Below are 23,341 nucleotides of genomic sequence, written 5' to 3'. Positions count from 1 at the left end.
TCTTTCAGATCAACTTTTGTAGCCTTGGTGAAGTAGACTACAGAAATTTTCTTGCTCACTTATATTGTTTGCCAAAGACAATAGTAAAATATGACAATTGGTTTTGTATCATTTTATTCTTATATATGCTGTTCCATATATGCTGAAAACCATGGTAAGAGAAAAGGCAGTACTACAATAAAATTTATCAGTATTCTACAGCAAGTGCTCACTAATAACATTAGAGGTTTACTTGGAAACATGTACACCACAAAGCACTAGAGGCAGAAAAAAAATAACTGGTTTTTACATAATGGTAGCCTTTTATCCACAGCTCAGGGAGCATTTCTTTTTAGCCAAGAAGCAGCAGTTTTATTTTTATATTACTGTAGTTTTGGTGGTTTCAAAATTTACAATTATACTTTATGAGGAGAAAGCAAGGATCCAAATTCTTCTTTCAATCACTTGTCACATTGTCCCTTATATGAGATAGCAACCCATCCTGGCTGTTTAGAGAGATGCTGTATGCTAAACTTTTAGGATCTTGTCCTATAGCTACCATCCTTGTTTGACTCTCACTGACCTCTAAAAGATTAATGAGCTGATTGATGATCTTGAACATTTTCAAGATCATATGCAAGACCAAAGTGAATATTTACATAGAATGTTGAATTTTGGCCCCAGTTCTGGGGTCTACAATGATAATTTATACAGATTGCTGAGCAGATGCAGAGTGTTATGGATTTCTGCTGGACTCACCAATGCATTGTTGCTGCTGTGACTCACCTAGAGCTACTCTAAAATAATTTGATAATTCTGTAAATGGACATAGTGGTTTCTATACAAATACTTTGACTTAAGTGCCTCTAACTTGGAATTGTCTGCAATGGGTCAAGCAGAAAATATATGACTCATGATAGCCCACAAAAGAGTCATTAGGAGATAATGGCAGAACTATTAGATCTGATGCCTTTGGCCTCTGTCAGCTTATGGAATTGGTTTAGACTGAGGGGGTATAAAAGCCTGCCAACCAAAAAACCAAAAAAACAATAAAACAGAAACAAAACCAAAAACAACCCCAACAAAAACAAAAACAACCACAACAAAAACAAAAACAACGACAAAAACCAAACAAAAACAAAACAAAACAAACCCCAAAATACCAAAAAAAAAAACCCAATGAAGACACCTTTGTGCTATTCAAAGGAACACTGGCTTGGGCTATGACTTGATATTCAGACTGGAAAGAATCTGCCCAGATGCATACAGAAATTTAGTAGTGTGAGTGGAATAGTTTCTGCCTTCTCATGACCTATTGCGCTATGCAATGAGCAGAGACTTCTTCAATTATTGTAATTTGGAAAGGCCTGAAATTAGAAAAATGGCATATAAATTGTTTTCTTTTACCTTGTAGCCCCTATTTTTTATCAGACATCTCAGCAATACCACAATAAAAGCACTTTGGTTTGATAATAATGTTGGATTGGTGATGAAATTATTTGCCTTTATATTTGCTAACATCTAGGAAGCTTCCATCTTCCCACAGAGTAAAGATTTCCCTGGCTATCACTATCTCTTTATGTTGCCTAATATTTTCTATTTCCTCTTAGCCTTCTAAGAACTTTCCAGCTTAATTTATCTTCTGCTCCACTATAAGTTACAATATCAAGGAGTCAGCTGAGGTACCTGAGAAGGAAAAAAAGGCTATAAGAGAAAAACTGTGGGAATATTTACTGTTAATTTAAATCAAGCCTTTTACCATCATTATCTGGCCATGCTTCCAGCATTACATTTACAGAAACAATGTGAACATCATCTTGGGGTGCTCATGAAAAGGATGACGTGAAAAGGTCTAAATATTGCATCCATTAGATCATGTATTTACAATGTTAGGAAACACTTCAGGCAGTAAAGTGCTGTAAGACATAAAAAATAAGGCCAGAATTAGTTTACACTTTAAGAAATTACTGTCATCAAACAATTAGGGACAAAGACGTTAAAATTTGTGTTCTGGAGTAAGAGGGAAGCTCAGTCAAGGGAGCTGGGGGTCCTGGTTGGTGGCAAGCTGAGTAAGAGCCAGCAGTGCCCTGGCAGCCAGGAGGGCCAATTCTGTCCTGGGGGCATCAGGCACAGCAGCACAGCCAGGCAAGGGAGGGGATTGTCCTGCTCTGCTCTGTTCTGCACTGGGACAGCTTCACCTTGAGGGCTGGGGGTTGTTTTAGCCACTGCAATATAAGAAAGATATTAAACTCCTCATGAGAGGAAGAGGAGGGGCAGACACTGATCTCTTCTCTGTGGTGACCAGTGGTGACAGGACCTGAGGGAATGACCTGAAGTTAACAAAATATTTATTTTCAATTGCGACCATCACAGAACTGTTTTAAAAATAAAGGGAATTTTTTTTAGTGTTTTAAAGTGAGCCATGTTTTGTATACTATGGCTTCTGCCAGATATTAGAAGAAAATGGTAAACTTTATAGTTTCTTCCTCCTTGAGTAATTTTCTTCATAAAAAAAAAAGTGGAGGCCTTTATCTGAAACAGGTCTGGAAATTCTTTATTCTGTTGTCTCAAAGATACTTGACAGATGAATTCTAAACATGTGAATAGGATTAAGTAGAGTATTTTAGACTATAAACTTACACACATTATCAACATATTAGCTATAGATGCTTTTACGTTTGTAGTCTCTTTCCACTCAAAATTCTTATCTGTTCTGGGATCCTCTGGTATTAAAGTGTTGAAAAGAGCAAGGCTTTAGGAAAAAGCAACACAACATTAAAACAAACAACCCAGCGTTAAAAGAGGTTCATGCTTCAGGAAAAGATACTGCTGAAAAATATTAGCAAATAGTGCCATCCATGTAAATAGCTGTAGGAAAATTACTGAATCACAGAATCACAGAAATTCAAGGCTGGAAGAGACCTATAAGATCATCAAGTCCAACCCATGTTCTAACAATTCAACTAGATCATGGCAGCAAGTGCCACATCCAGTCTTTTTTAGAACTCCTCGAGGGATGATGACTCCACCACCTCACTGGGTAGATGATTCCAGTATCTGATCACTCTGTCTGTAAAATACTTCCTTCTTAATTCTAACTTGCATCTCCCTTGGTGCAGCTTGAGACTGTGTCTTCTTGTTCTGTCTGTTGTTGCCCGGAGAAAGAGACCGACCCCCAGCTCACCACAGCCACCCTTCAGGAAGTTGAAGAGAGTGTTAAGGTCACCCCTGAGTCTCCTTTTCTCCAGGCTGAACAACCCCAGCTCCCTCAGTCGTTCTTCATATGGCTTGTACTCCAAGCCCCTTACCAACCTCGTTGCCCTCCTCTGGACACGCTCAAGTAACTCAACGTCCCTCCTAAAGTGAGGGGCGCAGAACTGGATACAATACTCCAGGTGAGGCCTCACCAGTGCCGAGTACAGGGGAAGAATGACCTCCCTGCTCCTGCTGGCCACTCCATTTCTGATACTGGCCAGGATGCCATTGGCCCTCTTGGCTACCTGGGCACATTGCTGGCTCATATTCAATCGACTGTCAACCAGCAGTACTCGGCACTTGGACTTATTGAACTTCATCCCGTTTGATTCTGCCCATGCATCCAACCGTTCCAAATCTCTCTGCAGAGCCCTACGTCCCTCTAGCAGATCTACACACGTTCCCAATTTAGTGTCATCAGCAAATTTACTAATAAAAGACTCTAAGCCCTCATCCATGTCGTCAATAAAAATATTGAACAGAACTGGCCCCAACACAGACCCCTGAGGGACACCACTGGTGACTGGTCGCCAGCTGGATGCAACACCATTCACCACCACTCTCTGGGCCCGGCCATCCAGCCAATTCTGAACCCAGCAAAGGGTATTCCTGTCCAGACCACAGCCTGCGAGTTTGTCTAGGAGTAAACTATGGGAGACAGTGTCAAAGGCCTTACTGAAATCCAAGTAAACAACATCTACAGCCTTCCCTGCATCCACTAGCCGGGTTATCTGGTCATAAAAAGTGACCAGGTTAGTCAGACATGATCTACCCCTCCTAAATCCATGCTGGCTGGGTCTGATACCCTGGCCATCCTGCAAATTTTGCATGATGGTGCATAATATAAACTGTTCCATTATTTTGTCAGGTATAGAGGTCAGGCTGACTGGTCTATAATTGCCAGGATCTTCCTTTGCAACTTTTTTGTGAATGGGTATCACATTGGCCAGCTTCCAGTCATCCGGAACCTCACCAGTGAGCCATGACTGTTGGTAAATGATGGAGAGTGGGTTTGCAAACTCATTTGCCAGCTCTCTCATTACCCTGGGGTGGATCCCATCTGGTCCCATAGATTTATGAGTATCCAAGCATTTTAGTAATTCTATGACAGCCTCCTCTTGGATAATGTGGGGACCATTCTGCTCCCTGACAGCATCAACCAGCCCAGACGGGCGGGTGTCTTGAGGGCAAGTCATCTTCCCATTAAAAACTGAGGCAAAATAGGCATTAAACACTTCTGCCTTCTCCTCATCTGCAAATACTAACTTCCCATCTTTGTCCAATAAAGAACAAAGGCTGGTCTTACCTTTCTTCCTACCATTAATATATTTATAAAAACATTTTTTATTATCCTTGACAGTAGTAGCCATTCTGAGTTCAAACTGAGCTTTGGCCTCCCTAATTTTTTTCTGCATACTCTAGCAGCCCTCTTGAATACTTCCTTAGAGACCTGACCCTTCTTCCAACGCTGATACATCCTCTTTTTATTCCTAAGTTCCTCCAAGACCTCCTTTCCCAGCCAGGCTGGACATTTACCCCGTTGACTGATCTTTCGGGACACAGGGATGGTCTGTTCCTGCGCCCTCAAGATCTCTGTTTTGAAGTAAGCCCACCCTTCCTGAACTCCTTTGTTTTTAAGGGCTGCTTCCCAAGGGACACTCTGAATAAGTCTCCTGAACAAACCAAAGTCTGCCCTCTGGAAGTCCAGTGCAAGAGTTTTACTGGTGCTCTTCCTGACTTCACCAAGTATTGAGAACTCTATTATTTCATGATCACTCTGCCCCAAACGACCTCCAACCACCGCATCTCCCACCAGCCCATCTCTATTTGTAAATAGCAGATCTAACATAGTCCCTCCCCTGGTGGGTTCATCCACCAGCTGGAACAAAAAGTTGTCCTCCATACATTCTAAGAATTTCCTAGACTGCCTCTTTACTGCAGTATTAAGTTCCCAGCAGATGTCTGGTAGGTTGAAGTCACCTACAAGAACAAGGGCTGATGATCTTGAAACATTGCCTAACTGCTTATAAAATAAGTCATGTACTTCTTCTTCCTGATCGGGTCGACGATAACAGACTCCCAGTATGGTGTCAGCCTTGTTGGCCTTCCCCTTAATTCTTATCCATAGACATTCAACTCCTTCTTCCTTTGTTTCAATTTCGATGGCATCAAAAGTTTGCTTAATATAAAGGGCTACCCCACCTTCTCTTCTTCCTTTCCTATCTCTTCTGAAGAGCTTGTATCCATCCAGTGTAGTACTCCAGTTATGTGAGTCGTCCCACCATGTTTCCATGATGGCAACTACATCAGAGCTCTGCAGTTGCACCATGGCCTCCAGCTCTTCTTGTTTGTTGCCCAAACTGCGTGCATTGGTATACATGCACCTCATCTGGGCAACTGAGTTCACCCCTATCTTAGCCTTGCAATTCTTGGGACTGTTTCCAGATAGCTCAGCTGGTTCCCCTTCCCCCTTCAAACCTAGTTTAAAGCTCTCTCAATGAGGTCTGCCAGTTCATGAGCTAAAATCCTTTTGCCCTTAACAGAGAGATGTACCCCATCTGGTTCCAGCAGAGAAGATGCTGTAAAAGTTTCGCCATGATCAAAGAATCCAAAATTTTGCCTGTGACACCAACCCTTAAGCCACTTGTTGATGATACGGATTCTTCTGTTTCTTTCATCATTTTCTTCCGCCACCAATGGGACTGAGCAGAACACTACCTGTGCTCCTACCCTGTCATTCTTTCATTAAAATATCATACCTTAAGTACCAGGGCCCAGAGACTATTTGAGGGAGCACACAGAAACCAGAGACGTTGCCTGGAGAGATTCTGAAAGCATGAGATTTGCAGCATTTTTTCTTAAGGAACTTAAGATTTTCATCTGGCCATTCAGTACTGGAATTCAGCAAAACCTAAGAAAGCACACAGCTTTTGGGTTAGAGCAACTCAAACTTCCTTTTACAACTCACATACGTTTCTCTGATTACATGTTCACACAAGATTTAATAACTGAAAAAAAGCAAGCATTAGAAGTAAGGTGAATAACAATAATTTTGCAGCTTGATTTGGTCTCAGCAAACTTCACATTGAAGTCAATACTTTGCAGGGTTTATTCAACCTAGATAAATGCATGTAACCTTAGGGAAAAATTTACTTAGCACATACAAAAAGTATCAGAACTCATAAAGGAAAATGCAGTCCCATCAACAATACCTTTATATATTGTATAAATTTTAAAAAATCAAGAATTATGATTTATAATTTTACAGAAAGCATCAATAATTTTATCTGTTTGTACTGAAACACACTCTATCTTCTCCCTTGCCTCCTCCCCTTCCTTTCTTAAGCACTATTCATAATATTACAATGTGTAATTAAACCAATCTAAACTGAATGTAGCATCTTTTCAAAAAAGTGAATGAAAATCCTGGAACTACTGAAGGCATCTCATAAAAATTGTGGTAGAACAGAATTGGGAACGGACAGATACATGAGGAAAAAATATAGAAGAATCATTATATCAATACAATAAAGAAAATTATTCTAATTAAAATCTTTGCCTTATAATAAAACACAGAATACTTTATTCAAGTCACAGAGACTGGAATCACAGTATTAAAGCTTAGCAAAGAATTTATAAAAATACCCTCTTCTGCTCCTCTCATGCATCAATTGAATGAAGACCACCAATGCTTCTAACCCCAGGGTTATCACTATCTATCATAAAGCTGGGGAATCATAAAAATAACAATTAGGAAAAAAAAGATATTATACTCTTTTATGTATTAATCCTCTCATCTGGAGCATTGGAGTTCAGAAAAGATGTCCTCCTGGACTAGCATGACACTGTTTTTTTTCTCATCTTTACTCAGTGCTGTGAGGCCAGTGATTTTTTCTCATCAAATAATGGAAGAGAAGACAGAAGTCTCCCTCACTGAGATTAGAAAGGATCAGATTAACACGGGTCTTTTTGTGAAGGACAGAGTAACAGGCCTGCCTTCCTCTGAGCAGCTTGAACCTGTGGACCACAGACTTCTCATGAGCCTGCTTGCGGGCTCAGCTGAAAATCCTCTCAGCAGCCAACTGGCAAGGGGTAAAAGACCACTTTAAACAGTCATCCATCTTCTCTGCAGTACAGCCACCACACTGTGTTTGATTTAAGTTTAGCCAAATTTATGCATTTACTATGAGGCAGTCGGACAATTTATGTATCAGGAGTTTGGGTTTTTTCCTATAGAAACAACTCATAACTCATGGTTTAAAGCTAGCACTGAATATATGTATAGACTTAAAATATAATGTTTCTGTTCATTAAAACAAATGTTGTTTTGCACAAGCTTTCAATAACTTAGATAACTCCCTGACCCCAGCTGAAGTTGATATTTGCAAATAATTTTTTTTTAATTTTGTACTAATTTGCACATCTCTTTGTAAAAGTAATTGAAGCTGATCACAGAGCAGCCAAAATAAATAATTTATACACAGGGAAAAACAAAAAAAGGAAATTATTTATACACAGAAAAAAAAAAAAAAAGGAAATGACATTGATTCATTGAGTTTCACCTGTTCATATTTAAAAAGAAAACAGAACAGCAAAAAAAAATTCCCTTCCCACTGAAGAGTTAAAATTCCTTATAGAGTTATCTGTGTTCAAAAAGATCTGCTCACATAAAATGGGAATGGGCTTTGAAAAATGTCATTTCTCTGATCAAACAAAAGCAAGTATATAGAATATAGTGTTGATTTTGTCATCAGAGTTCTGTCCCAACCAAGGCTGCTGAAATATAATTCAACTGCATGGGGTCAAAAAAAAATCCCTCAGAAATAAACTGTCTGATTACAAAGATGGAACAAGACTTGATAAATGCTAGAGATATTTTACCTCTGGTAAACCATAAAGAAAAGGTTTCCTATGTGCCTTTCATTCTTTCTCCTTTGCCCTTTTCAGGGCTTTTTATTTTCTTGTATTTAGTCATGTCTGGAAGTCAAAAGATGTGGAAAGGGTAGAACTGGCATATACATCCTCTAACCTGCCTATAAGAAAAAGAATTTGCATCCAAATATGCATCTTTACCCTGGCCCCCTTTGGAGCTGTCTTACAGAAAGCTAAATCTTAAAATGATGGCTCATCTCTCTATCCCTCCCCATCCCCATAATGCAGGGGGGGGGAAAAAGAAAGTTTATGTTCTGGGTGATAAATGGACCTGTTCCCATACCCCATCCTCATTGGTGATGAGCTGAGAGCTGATCACAAGACTGGAAGAGCAAGTGGCTCCATGATATACTAGCTTTGCACAGGATGCCTGTGAGTCACCAGTGTGATGTAGTCACAGAAATAACTCATGCTACCAGTCACAGTCCTTGCAGACAGTGACAAATATCATGGCCATAGGGCAGGACATAAGGGAGATCATATCTGGACATGGCATAAGGTGCAGGAGTAGTCACAGTCTGGGAAAAAGGTAGAATTTGGAAGAGATTTAGAGTAAGGCTGCATCCCATTAGGATGGTGTGGAAACAAGCCATTGAGCCTGATTAGCGAATGTCTGCACTGAGCAATGAAGAGCAGTGCTGAAAGCCCTGAGCTGCCATGGACTTTATCTGCTCTAGAAGCAGTACATCACAGCATGGTGCTGATGGGCTGTATTTATTATCTCAAAGTGCATTAAAGTGGATGAACTGCTTCTGGCCCTGAGCTGGTCTTGCTGCAGCACAACAGGTAGACAGATCAGCTGGAGTCAGCAATAGCTCAGGATTCTCTGCACCAAATTTCACTGCACTGCATCGACATCTTCGGTATGAACTTGGTTTGTGCATTCAGGCACAATGAAAGCTGTCAGGGCATATGATTGCTTGCTATAAATATATCAAGAAGAGGAGGGGAGATGGGGGAATGATACTAGGCCTGGAAAAAAAATTAAATTAGGGGATGAAACTGGCATGAAGTCATATAGATATAAACTAGTCACAAATAGGTTTAGGCTGGAAATTGGAAGACAGTTTCAAACCATCAGAGCAGTGAGATCCTGAAGGCTTTCCAACAAGAGGAAGAGGGCCAAAAAGCCTAATTACTTTTAAGATTAGGTTTAAATATTTGTGAAAGGGCTATATGACATTGCTGCCTGAGGAAACTGGATAAGATTCAGCAGCTCAGGCAGCACTTCCTAAATTTATATTCCTCTGAACACTTTCCTGCCATCTGATGAGCCCCTTGGCCGTTTGTAGTCGTCACAAGATTGCCCTAATTTTCTCACAGAGCTCAGATCTCCCTAATACTGCACCACCACTGGGGCTCTCAGACTTCCTCTCAGGGGAGAGAGCTGTGTGTGCCCATGTGGAACTGCTTGCAGCTGCATGAAGCACCCAGACATGAGTTCTCATTTTACTTTTGTGCTTCCATGCTAAGTACAGCCTGAGCTCCTGATTCTTGTGAAATTTTGAAAGGCCTCAGATTCACACTTCTTTCAAATATTTGTCTTCTGGTGTGAAGAGAACCTAAATTGTTTGTGATCTTGCCCCAGTAGCACCCTTTGCTGCACTTGGTGGAACTGCAGTGCAAAGACCACTATCTCGCTTCTTTGCCTCAGTTAAGGGGTTTGACATTTCTGAGACCTTTTGTCTTCCCTCTCTGGACTCTTGAAACAAAATGAGAAAAAGAATAAAGACATCTAGCTAAAAGGATTTTGTATCTGTTCAAAGAAGAAAGGTGAGAGTTTGGATCTGTCAGCATAAGAACTTTCACTGAAACTGGTCTCAGAACTGGTCACTTCATTGCAGGTCATGGTACTTGGTGGAGCCTTTTTTAAAAAAAACCCTCTTTTTTAAAAGTCTCTTTTTCTAGATAGAGCTTCACATGACAATCTCAGCATCTCATAAAAATCTTTCTTATCCTCCATCCTGCAGAAAAAAAAAAGTTCTTTCAGGTTGTACCTTATGTAATCCAGAAAAACAAAAACACTAGTACCTTCTTTGCTCACAATCCTGCAAGGCCAAGTCAGGGAATATGGAGTGGCAGTGTTTCCACACAACCTCTTCCAGCTGGAGCTCCTTTTATGCTGTGTACTTTAGGAAAAAGAATAAATCTTCACTTATGGCCTCAAGTTTTAAATCATCTCCAGATTGGCGAGCAAGCATTTTAGGCTAGCAAAATTTTGCTCTCACAGAGTTAAGGAGTCCTGAGCCAGGTCTGGTTGAAATCTGTGCTGTACATGACAAAGAAGAAAGGGATGGGAAGAAATTCTGCTCAAAGTGGTGAGAAGAGTGTGCATGCAAAGTACACAAAGCAAATGGCCAACAAATGCCAAATGAGGAGTGAAATCCTCCACTTTTCTGAAAAAATATACAGCAAGAACAACCATAGCACTACAGAGAATAAATTATTTTGCTTCTGGTTAGAAAATTAAAAGGATATAATTTTCAATTTATAAAGGGGACTGTGTTTTAAGAATACTTAAAAAAAACCTACTACTTGATAGGTAAATGTAATAACTTCTGTCCAAAAAATGAAAAAGAAACATCAGACAACTAAAATTTATCATTGAAAAGACATAAATATTATACTTTTTCAACTGTTATTGGTCAGATGCACAAGTAAATAGATCATAATTTCAAATGTTGCAAGAATAAATTTTTGTAGGGCTTGGAGTAAAAGCATACTAGCTGTGGAACAAAATAAACATGAAATGAAAGAGTCTTATTCAAGGACTATATCTTAAGAAATTTTGATTACAAGAGCTTTCATTTGAGGCCAAAACACGTGGGGAAGATGTAACTTATCTTTTAAGATAATTTAGAAGATAATTCAGAAGAAGACAAGAAGATAATTCAGAAGAAGATAAGTATTTCCAGAAGAAACAAACCTTTCAGTCCTATGTGAGTTCATGCTCTTAATACAAAATATAGTTCATACTTAATGTGCAAATGAAAATGGTGGCTATAGGAGAATTCCTGTACATTTGGAATATATGTACTATCAAGGTAATCCGAACTGTAATATTCTAAGTTTCTCTTCACCTCTTTTTTAAAAGACCTCACTCCCCTCATTTTTTCTGGCCTTTCACTTAAATGAGGTATAAACCCAAATTTTAGACAGAGGAAGCTAACTGATCTGGCAGAGCTATGGATGTTTGCTGATTCACAACAGCCTAATAACTTCAGGGAATGTGGACTGAGACATTTTTTAACACAAGGTATTAATCACACTTAAAACTAGCTCATATTTTTGTCCTTCTCTTCAAGACGCTGAAAGGGCTGGGGCCACCAAAGAACATTCCCTTGGGTAGAGGGCTGAGGAAGGCAACCCCAGCCTCTGGAGAAAGCCTTGGGAAGTGCTTTTGGAAGGGCTGAGAGAGACAGGTGACAGCAGCACTGTTGTAAGGGAGCTTACCTGGCATTCCCACACTTGGAGCACAAAAAAGGCATGAAAAATGTGCATGTGAGATATGCACTGCAGACTCCCACCCTAAATTGACAAAAAGGTACAAATGTGCCTGCATAAAAAGCAGGGACTCCCCATCTTCCAGCATCTCTTCCCTCAGTCAGAAAACAAAAAAATTAAACTCATCAAGATTGTTTTTGCTCTAGTAGTTGCAGGACCATTTGAAAACTGTTTGGTTTCAAAGATATACCAAAATAACTTCAGGCAGAGCAATATTGGGCCTAGGTTAATTCCAACCAACTAAGCACTTTACTGTCAATGGTAAAATAATCTGGTGGCTGGGTGATAGTTGAGCTTCATAGCGAGGGGAGAGTGGGATATTTCCAAAGCCCTAGCCAGGCATTAAGTGGGTGACAGGCCTTGAAGAAATGGTCATACCATCGCAGACATCTTTTAATGAAAAATCCTTTCCTTAGGATTTTTCCTCCTGAGAATCTGAGAGGCCTCAGGAACAAAATGTGAACAATGGTTATCTGCTGCTGTTGAATGCAACAGGTGGGTCTGGGATTGGCCCATCTTGGATGTTTGTAATTAATGGCCAATCACAGCCCAGCTGGCTCGGACAGAGAGTCCAAGACAGCTGCCTTTGTTGTCATTCTTTCTTTTCTATTCTTAGCTAGCATTCTGATGAGAACCTTTTCTTCTATTCTTTTAGTGTAGTTTTAATGTAATATATATGATAAAATAATAAATCAAGCCTGAAACATGGAGCCAGATGCTCATCTCTTGCCTCAACATAAGACCCCTGTGAACATCGTCACAATCATACAAGTAAGGAATGGTCATTATTTCTATTAAATAAACACTTTTTGGAAAATAATTTTACCACCCCAGGTTCTTCAAATACTTTCTTGATTTCCCAGGCTTGGCTTTCAACAATATAAAACTCATACACTGTATGACTGAATGCAAAATATTAGTTAAAAAAGTATTTATTTTCTATTTTTTCTGCTATGTTCCATTACAAAAAGAAGCATAACAAAAACAAAACAGAAGATAGCATTTTATTAGTGGTACATTAATGAGCTTAAACAACTAGGTGACTTATGCTTGTCACAAATACATATTACAAACAATCACAAAACCTTAACTAAAAATGAAATAAATAATTTGAATAGCTTTTCTTATTTTTTTAATATTTATAAAATATATAGGACTTTCTATTACATTTTTTCAGTCATTTTAATCCATAACAAATTAAAATTTATGACATATATTGCAAATATGCTAAAGGGATAAGAATAATTTAAAAAATCTTTAAGTTCCTGGAGGTATGAAATAATAAATCTGTTAATGTTTATCAATTTATTATCATATATCCAGATTGTGCATACCCTGCAAAAATAGCCATTTCTTCAACTAATATACATATGTTTCTTTATAGTATTGTAGGTTTTTAAATATAAAGCTTCATGGATGTATGCTTCTGTTTCACAGTTGTGCCTTATATGTAAATTTCACTAATATATACTGAATATATTCCATTAGTATATACTAATATATAGACACACACCCCCATACATACACACACACACACCCACACATACACACACAGCATTATATATTAGTATATACTGAATAGCAAAAGATTTCTGTATCAGATAGCTGGGATTCCTGTGGAGAAAGTTTTTGAAAGTGGAAGGCATGTACAGCATGGCGAAAACTGACAAGGAAATGCAAATGAAAGCATTTGTTTGCACATTGTTCAATATATTTCAATAGATTATGCAACGTACTGTAATAATATAGAGAATCTGAACAAGAGGTGTTTTTTTCCAGCATTCCAATGTTTTTTTCTTTATGGTTTTAAGAGGATATGAGCCACTGCCTCTGCTAAACTTCCTGAAAATGGAGCCAAGCAAGTAGAGATGTGTTGATATTTTAGAACTTATTCCAAGAAAATAAAGTAATTCCACTTAATATCCCTCCAAGTCAGGAAAGCACTTAAGCACAGATAAGACTTTATTTGCTATAACCTGAAAGTTAATCACACACTCAAGCTCTTGCCATTATGCTCTTGCCATAAACCTTAACTCTGTCCCCTGGCCCTGTGCAAGGTTAGAGGCTCCATTATGCAGCTAAAAACAGTTTGGCATCTGTCTGAGCAACCGGAGTGAGGGAACATGGAAGGGTGCTTGGGGACCCCAGAGCCAATATTCAGGGCTGTGTTTGTGGCAGATGGGGAGGAAGATGCAGCAGGGGCAGAGGGCTGACCAGCATGGTGCAGCCTGCTTGCAGCCAATACTGGTGTGGTGAGGGAAAAAGTGATGCAGAATCACCTGTCTGGGCAGTGTCAGCCTTTTTCAGCTTCATTCTGCCCCTTGCTGCAGCACAGCATCCCCTTCCAGGCACTGAGCTCCAGGGGGCTACACTGTGAAGCTCAGCTTTTTTAAGCTTTTTTAGCTTTTTCAGCTTTTTCAAGCTTTTTTAGCTTTTTCAGCTTTTTCTCCATGGTGCATGAGCAGCAGCTGCCACAGCCCCAGAAAAGCCTGGCACCAGGACCTGACACTCTCGCTGGTAGCATCTCAGAGGGATTTTTCCTCTGGACTCATTTCAGTTGGGCTGCATGGTCTGAAAACCCACCAGGACGTGAAACTGGGATGCTTGCTTAGTGTCATCTTGAAAGAAACAGCTCATGTGCTTGATGACTGCTCTGTGATAAGAAAAATTGCATGAGTGGCTGTAGGCAGGAGCCTGGCTTAAAAAGCATATTCCTGATAAAATGAAAACACTAAAATAGAAGCACCTCTAGTTCCTTAGAGAAACAAAGAGAAAGAGAGACACATACACGTGCACCTTCAGAGATCTTAAGCTATATTCCCACCTTGCAATTCCCTTTTGAAGTGCCTGAGGTTCAACCTCAGGCATCTAAGACAGGTACTTAAATTCTGGGATCTTAAGTGAGTCTTTCATGTTTCCCATAATACTGAACCAGTCAGAGGTGTGAGCTTTAAGCTCAGACTCATAACTGCCTGAGACAGAACTTTTTAAAATCAACTTTAACTTTTTTTCAGACACTAGACTCTTTCAGAGACCAAACAACCACATAAAGAAATAGAAAGTTAAATGTAGGGCTCAGTGTTTTCAATCTTAATAAAATTTCCAAAAGCTTTCTTGGAACTGCCAAGAAAGAATGAAAACTGATCTGAATTTCTAAGGGAACAGTTGTACATTCTCAAGACCTCAAGCCTTTTTTAACATTTTGGCTGATACAAGAAACATCTTAAGGCATTGAATAAAACAAATCAAATTTAAAGTAACGGGCTGCAGTGTTGACAACGACAGGTTTAATCATGCACTTTGAGGTGTTCTGATAAGTCTCTGCATTTAAAATAAATAAATATAATTTTGTGGAATCAAGAACTAATTTAGAAAACAAGATTTTCCATTATTCTTTTCTCAAAGCATATTGATACTGTATATTATCGGTTCGCATTCTTAATAATTGTAGTTTAATAGATCAAACTTTAAATGACTGGTTTAAAAAAATAGCCCTCTTACAACTAGCTCTTCTCCACTAAGTTCTTGATGTACTTAATTAACATGATAAAATGGCCAACAGCTAAATATATGCTGATTTTTATTTCAAAGGCGCCTTTGTGTTACTGGAATGCAAAGCTCTTCTGAAAATCTGTAACTGTTATTTTTAAAAAGATTTAGAAAACGAAGCATATTCATTTACTAATGAAATCAAGAATAAATGTATTCAAATTTGTAACACTTCCATAATAAAATTATGCTAACACTATAACCTAGCATATGATTAATTCTGTGAAGACCAGACAATCCAAAATTCCCATCATAAAGCAAACCAAATCAAGCCAAATACATTTAGGTATACTTAAGATTACGTATTTTTGGCATACTATATAACATCAATAGGCACAGTACTATAAAGAATTTTCTTTATTAAACTTACTTGAAAATATCATGACATAAAGAGAACAAATTACGTATTATGCTATGGATTGGTTTGTTTACTCTTGTTAAAATATTTGCTATCACTTGCATACAGATTTTTAGCAAAAGCTGATGGCTCATTATAATTCTGTCTTTTCATTGTCAATGGGCTGTGTTGACTTAAAAAACACTTTTGTATTCATTATACTCTATGTGTGAAATGACAGGCTGAAACGCAAAGCCTGAGTTTTGACATATGCATATGGAGTTCACTATGCTTTAAATGTAGGCATTTAAATGCAAAATGCAGCCATTTAATATGTTTGTAAATTTTATTTTGATATTTCAGGATTAGTTATAACACAGAATTTAAAATTTTGCCTCTTTGGTTAAAGACTGAATTTCTGACCAAGTTGCTCTACAAGGGCAAGGTTGGATGCAGAGTCTCCTCTGAATATTCTGTCAGGTCACTGCACAAATGCCTGCTGCATTTACAAATCAACACTGACCTGCAGTTAAAGCTATGACATCTTATATTCTCTCAATAGCACTTTTCTTCTTGAAAATAAAAGTACCGATGAAGCCCCACCAGTTTACGTCCTTAGAAAAGCAACAACAACAACAACAACAACAAAATTACAGGCTAATGTGTTTCTTAAATATTCTGTATTTAATGCTCAGTTGCAAAACTCTCAGTGATGAATCCAGGTGTTCTATAAAGAGAATTCTTGACAGAGATCTTCAGAGGGGCTTTCATATTCCTTCATCTACAGAAATTTGCAATGGCATATTTTGTGCTGGTTTGGGTAAATGTTACGCTCATTCAAGCATGACTCCTAAACACCCCTCAGATTCAGTGATGCAACTGTACATCACGTGAACAGTTGAAGAGAAAATATTCAACCAGCAGCTGACCAGTTTCAGATTCTGCTATTGGCAGCAGAGGTGGTAGCACATGGCCACACTGTTGTGACAGTGCCACAGTAATGCACTGAAGAGGAGGAGATTATTTGGGAGCACTGAGAACTGTCATTAAAAGATATTAGGCTTCTCTTTTCAGCACTGTCAATGCTCTGCCAAAATTTGTGTTTCCTGTATATGCTTTCTATACCAGGGCAGTGCCTGAGTTACCTTTGTTAAACCTCTTAAACTGTTATAGCTTTAGATTCAAAATATCTGGGGCTTGTGTCCAAGCTCAAGATCCTATGGACAGCCATGGTAGCTTTATCTATCCTTCAGATGTGACCCCCTTAGTTAGGGACAATTTATTAAAAATTTCATTATGGTGTCTATGAAAAGATTGAATTTTGATGCCACTTAGAGTGGCATTTAATAGCTGGATTGTTACATCATTACACTGAATTTAGGATAGAAAATAAATGTGTAGCCCTTGAAGGTGTACTAATAGGAAGTACGTGTGTAACAGAAGACCTTAGAAAATGATAAAAGAGTTCCCCTCTCCCAAATATTTTCAGATTATTTGGAACTAGTATCAAATTAGATCAGCTATGCTACAAAACAATGTCACTCTCACACAAGTAAATCCAAATATTTCTAATGCAAAGCAAAAAAACCAGACACATGATTTGCTCCTTAATTTCATTCATCTTTTGTCCTTGCTTTGCATTTTGAATTGCTCCCATTTGGATAAATTCTCCTCTGGCTTCACTTTTGAAGTATTAATCATCTTAACCCATAGAAATGGATGTTATAGAATTACTCTTTCTGCTACACAAGGAAGATGGTGGTCCTATCTCATAAGTGCCTCTAACAAATCTAAATGGGGGGGGGGAAAGGTAGTTTTGATTTCAAAACAATAAATAGAAACCCCAAAAACTACTCCTGAAAATATATACCTTTTTTCCACACGAGTCACTCGTGTGTGTCATAGCACAAAAATTATATTATAAAATTTCAATTAAACAAAGTGAATAATTTTAAAGTCCTTTATATTTAATCATTAAATGATACTCTGAAACTAGTACTTGATCCAGAATGATGCAAAGGTCTTAAAAAACAAAGAAATTATGCATTCTGCAATGCATTCTTTATATCTTATTCAATTTATTCCTGTCTTACTACCAATATATTTATTAAATAACTTATTAAGAATTCAAAGGGTAAAATAATTTTTAAAGCATAATGAAAAATGTCTATTTGTTGAGAGTTTAAATGAAACATAAGTTCCAACTATGATGTGAAATCAAGGTTAGCCATGGAAACAATATATTAAGTGAATTGTCTGAAACAATTTCAAACTCTGGTGAACAAAGACTGTTGAATTTACATTATTTAATTCTTAACAAAAAAAAAGGAGGAAATAAACAGATGACACACTATGTTTTGTACTTGCACTAATTTATAATTAAAATTAAATTCATATGCCATTATTTTTACTTGAAGAAGAGGGACTTATCCATGAAAGTGTTTTTTCTTTTTGTGGCTTGTTTTGTTTTGTTCTGTTTTTAATGTATCAGACCAGTATGGCTATATGTTTGCTGTTGTTCCTGTTAGATGAAGAGAACAAAATGGAAAAAGCAGCATGATTCCATGTATGAAAACAAGTGTGGATGTACAACAGTGCTTAAAGTGCTTTCTTATTTGAGGAGGTACTTACACAAATGTCTTTTCATGTTTATCTCCTTTGTCACCATGTACTGTATGCTTGGTCTCATTTACAATATAATGATAGGGCATTATGTTCATACTCAGAGTTTAGCATATTGTCATTAAAAAACATCTGAAAAGAGGAAAATGACAATTCTATTTGTGTATTATTACAGCGATTTGAAAATTTTATTAAATACTCAAGTGCTTCATTTCGCCATTTATTCCTTTGCTTCCACTGTTGCTTAAAGCACTATGTAAGTACAAATAGATAAAACTAAAAGCATATCCATCCTATTCTGGGGTTTTGACTAGGATTATTTACTGATGTCTTGCAGAACCGAGATGAAATTATGATCCCACGTGACCATTTATCTGCTGATGCTGCAAGATGTCTTGCCTCCAGGATTGGTTTCCACATACATGGTTCACCAAAGGTCTAAATCTTATGAATATTTATACATTTTTATGTCTCCTTGTTAAGTGGCAGTGCTGTCATGGGGGATGTCAAGTAGAATACTTTAATTTGCCAGTACCAGAAGTTGTGGGAGCAGCAGAAGCTGTGGCTTGGCTGCCTACATACAAAGGGTCCAAACAAGCCACTTTGGCTGCAAAGAATGAGTGGATACAGTGAAGGACTGCAAACAGGTTAGAAAACTCCAGCTCCTGGAAGTGAAGAAAAAAAAAGAGATTAAACATGAAATGGAAAAATACTCCATAAGCATATAACCAGGAATGAACCACTGTTACAACAACAATAATTTTAACACCTTGATGTAATTCCGCTGATGTGCCTTACAATTCTCCGTTATAGAGACTTAGGCATTGAAAATGGAATATTCTGTAAATAATTGCTTGGAGGCTAAGATGGACAAATTTCTGTGTTAAGTGCCTCATAGAAATATGAGATCCTACTAGCTAAAGGGGAAAGAAAGTGACACTATATAATTTTTATTTTGCCCAGGTTAATGCATATCTGGCACTTTTGCAGGTTAATTTAGATAGAAACTTTATGGCTGTGCTATAACAGTCTGCACACCTCTGGACTACTACCATTTAACCAATGTGCCCACAAAAATTAATAATGCTGAGTTCCACATATATTACATTTGTTCATAGTGTCTCCTTCACACTATTAATCAGCTACTAAATCACACTATTAAACAGCTATTTTCTTACCTGATTCTTCAATATATATTAAAAAAGAGAGGATATATTTTCAAAATATGCTACTATCACATAGTGATAATTTGGATTTGTTATTGGGCCAAAAAATGAATATATTCCATGTTTTAAATTTATTAGGAATATTATAAAAAATTCCTTATTTTTCTGCTTTTATTTACATTTCTTTATAGCCTCTTCAGCAGACTAGCTGGACTTTTTTGGACCACACCAGAGACGAAATAAATAAAAACTACATTTTTTAGCACATATAAATTTGCTCCTTTATGTCTAATTGACCTTATCTGATCAATTTTTTTAGATTATTTTCAGTATGTGTTTTTGAAGCTGGTATTTAAGCAATAAACATCTGTTGTATTTGTAAGCAATTACAGAGGCACTTCAATACCTCAGTAATTCAATACTTCAATACTTCAATATAAGTCTAGGGGAAGCAGTACAGATTTTACATTTCTGCTTTGATTCACTGCGCATACGGATTTTTTCATTGCAACATGAAGCCAATAATTGCTATCTGTGGTATATTCTACTTGTCGTTCTGTCTAGCATTGGTATTACCAGGCTGTATAGTGCCAGGGTTTTGCTCATTTGTTTAGAAGAATATTGAAAATGTTGTAAATTCAACAAAAATTGCTAAATCTCTCAAAGGAAATCAACCTGCAATTTTCTGCCTCTTGAGATTTCCTGGAAGACACTACTTCACAGAATACATGGGGACATTCACAAAGCCCTCATGGGTGAGGGACAGCAGCGTGAAAGCAGACAGCTGGATGTGCAGAGTGTCCAGTGATGTACTGAATGGGTGAAGCTTTCTTCAGGACTCCTGCAGCCTCAGCACATGTCCTTCAGACATGCTCAGAAACAAACTGATGACAGCCCATGAGGTTCTTTAAACTCCCCTGATGACCAATTTTCAATAAAGAAGAAAAAATTTATGCCAAGTTTCACAAACCTGCCAGCTGTGTCTATATAAAAGACTAATCCATTTAGAGACATTCTCAGTTTTAAACCCAAAGAAGATGGAAATTTTATCACTCCATCAATGCGGATTTTTCCTCCCTTAAATTTTAAAATAAGAAAATTTATCATAAATAAGAAAACAATGGTCATTCACAGATGAGGAAACAAGGAATTATGGAAACTATTTCAGAATAACAACTATGAGTCATTGGAATTAAGTTGCTTTTCAGTTAACTTCATTTCATTAATTTATTTTTTTACCTTTTTACTACTACAAAAACACACCCTAAGCTTTAGATAAGGGAATAAATATTCAGTGGAACCGTGAAATATTTTTAATATCAATTGCATGTATTATCTGTAGAAAGACTGCAATTCCCCCTATGTCTCAACAAGATAACCACATTAAAACAAATGCTGCAGTTGGAGAATTGTTCAAGTCAATTAGATAATGTTGTTGCTATCATAATTACTGGACACTGAATTTTCACAGAGCATGAGTATAATTATTTCCAAGAGTTATCACAGCTTTCTGCAATAGTAACACATCAGGAGTTTCCACTGCTCAACTGACCATCAAGGGAAATGGGTGAGGCAACAGAACGTCCTCTGGATGTTCCAACTTGATAACTGTTATCAACTGTAATGACACAACATGGAAATTACCTTGACTGCAAAGAACAGCACTGAGAAATCAGCAAATGCTCAGTTACTATTTCCAATGAAGACATGCATTTTTAACCAGAAATTAAAGCACCTTGAAGCACAGTAGGCTGACTGGTATGTGGCAAGTACAAGCGGGTCTGATTAATGGCTGCAACTCAGTTCCCAGAAGCCTGATTGATGGGAACAGGACTTTATCAGGAACTACACTTTTCAGGCAGATCAGCCTAATCACAATAAACCTTAACAAACAGATACGACTCCATGTAGGGCTGCTGACAGGAAAAAAATCACAGAATCACAGAATCACAGAATTTTCAAGACTGGAAGAGACCTATAAGATCATCTAGTCCAGCCGATGTTCTAACTGCTCAGCTAGATCATGGCAGCAAGTGCCACATCCAGTCTTTTTTTAAATTCTTCAAGGGATGATGCCTCTACCACCTCACTGGGTAAATGATTCCAGTTTCTGACCACTCTTTCTGTGAAGTATTTCCTTCTTACTTCTAACTTACATCTAGCTTGACGCAACTTGAGACTGTGTCCTCTTGTTCTATCCGTTGTCGCCCGGAGAAAGAGGCCGACCCCCAGCTCACTACAGCCACCCTTCAGGAAGTTGTAGAGAGTGATGAGGTCACCCCTTAGTCTCCTTTTCTCCAGGCTGAACAACCCCAGCTCCCTCAGTCGCTCTTCATATGGCTTGTGTTCCAAGCCCCTTATTAGTTTCGTTGCTCTCCTCTGGACACGCTCAAGTAACTCAACGTCCCTCTTAAAGTGAGGGGCCCAGAACTGGATACAGTACTCCAAGTGAGGCCTCACCAGTGCCGAGTACAGGGGAAGAATGACCTCTCTGTTCCTGCTGGCCATACCATTTCTGATAATGGCCAGGATGGCATTGGCCCTCTTGGCTACCTGGGCACATTGCTGGCTCATATTCAATCGACTGTCAACCAGCACCCCCAGGTCCCTTTCCACCTGGGCACTATCCAGCCACTCCATCCCCAGCTTGTATCGGTACAGGGGATTGTTATGGCCGAAGTGCAATACTCGGCACTTGGACTTATTGAAGTTCATCCCATTTGATTCTGTCCATTTGTCCAGCCGTTCCAAGTCTCTCTGCAGAGCCTTACACCCCTCTAGTTGATCTACACTCATACCCAATTTGGTATCATCAGCGAAACTACTAATAAAAGACTCTAAGCCCTCATCCATATCGTCAATAAAAATATTGAACAAAACTGGTCCCAACACAGAACCCTGAGGGACACCACTGGTGACTGGTCGCCAGCTAGATGTGACACCATTCACCAGCACTCTTTGGGCCCGGCCATCCAGCCAGTTTTGAACCCAGCAAAGGGTATTCCTATCCAGACCACGGCCAGCTAGCTTGTGTAGGAGTATGCTATGGGAAACAGTGTCGAAGGCCTTTCTGAAATCCAGAAAAACAACATCTACAGCCTTCCCTGCATCCACTAGCCGGGTTACCTGATCATAAAAAGTGATCAGGTTAGTTAGACATGATCTACCCCTCCTAAATCTGTGCTGGCTGGGTCTGATACCCTGGCCATCCTGCAAGTCTTGCATGATGGCACGTAATATGAACTGTTCCATTATTTTGCCAGGTATAGATGTCAGACTGACTGGTCTATAATTGCCAGGGTCATCCTTTGCGCCCTTTTTGTGAATAGGTATCACATTGGCCAGCTTCCAGTCATCCGGAACCTCACCAGTAATCCACGACTGTTGGTAAATGATAGAGAGTGGCTTTGCAATCTCACTCGCCAACTCTCTCATCACCCTGGGGTGGATCCCGTCTGGTCCCATAGATTTGTGAATGTCCAGGCATTTCAATAGTTCTATAACTGCCTCTTCCTGGATAATGTGGGGACCATTCTGTTCCCTAAAACCATCTACCAGTCCAGACGGACGGGAGTCTTGAGGGCAAGTTATCTTCTCATTAAAAACCGAGGTAAAATAGGCATTGAACACTTCTGCCTTCTCCTCGTCTGTAAATACTAAATTACCACCTGTGTCCATTAAGGAACAAAGGCTGGTCTTACCTTTTTTCCTACTATTAATATATTTATAAAAACATTTTTTGTTATCCTTAACAGCAGTCGCTATCCTGAGTTCAAACTGGGCTTTGGCCTCCCTAATTTTTTTCCTGCAAACTCTAGCAGCCCTCTTGAATACATCCTTGGAGACCTGACCCTTTTTCCAACTCTGATACGTCCTCTTTTTATTCCTAAGCTCTTCCAAGATCTCCTTACCCAGCCAGGCTGGACGTTTGGCCCGTTGACTGATCTTTTGGGATACAGGAATGGTTTGTTCCTGCGCCTTCAAGATCTCTGCCTTG

At 38.6% G+C, this 23,341-nt stretch overlaps 1 protein-coding gene across 2 annotated transcripts in view; it reads right to left on the bottom strand.

Annotated features, from left to right (window-relative positions):
* Positions 1 to 12,728: 12,728 nt before the first annotated feature.
* SNTG1 (syntrophin gamma 1) overlaps positions 12,729 to 23,341 on the bottom strand; it is a 320,400-nt gene continuing 309,787 nt past the window's right edge. For both annotated transcript variants that reach the window (XM_058804463.1, XM_058804473.1), the window contains one exon: positions 12,729 to 18,843. In XM_058804463.1, coding sequence (XP_058660446.1) covers positions 18,685 to 18,843 — 159 coding nt within the window. In that variant the 3' untranslated portion in view covers positions 12,729 to 18,684. The remainder of the gene's footprint in view (positions 18,844 to 23,341) is intronic.

This window comes from Ammospiza caudacuta, chromosome 1 (genome assembly GCF_027887145.1).
Source record: "Ammospiza caudacuta isolate bAmmCau1 chromosome 1, bAmmCau1.pri, whole genome shotgun sequence".
Lineage (NCBI taxonomy): Eukaryota > Metazoa > Chordata > Aves > Passeriformes > Passerellidae > Ammospiza > Ammospiza caudacuta.
Note: the sequence above shows the minus strand (reverse complement) of the source record. Positions and strands in the feature narration are given on the sequence as shown.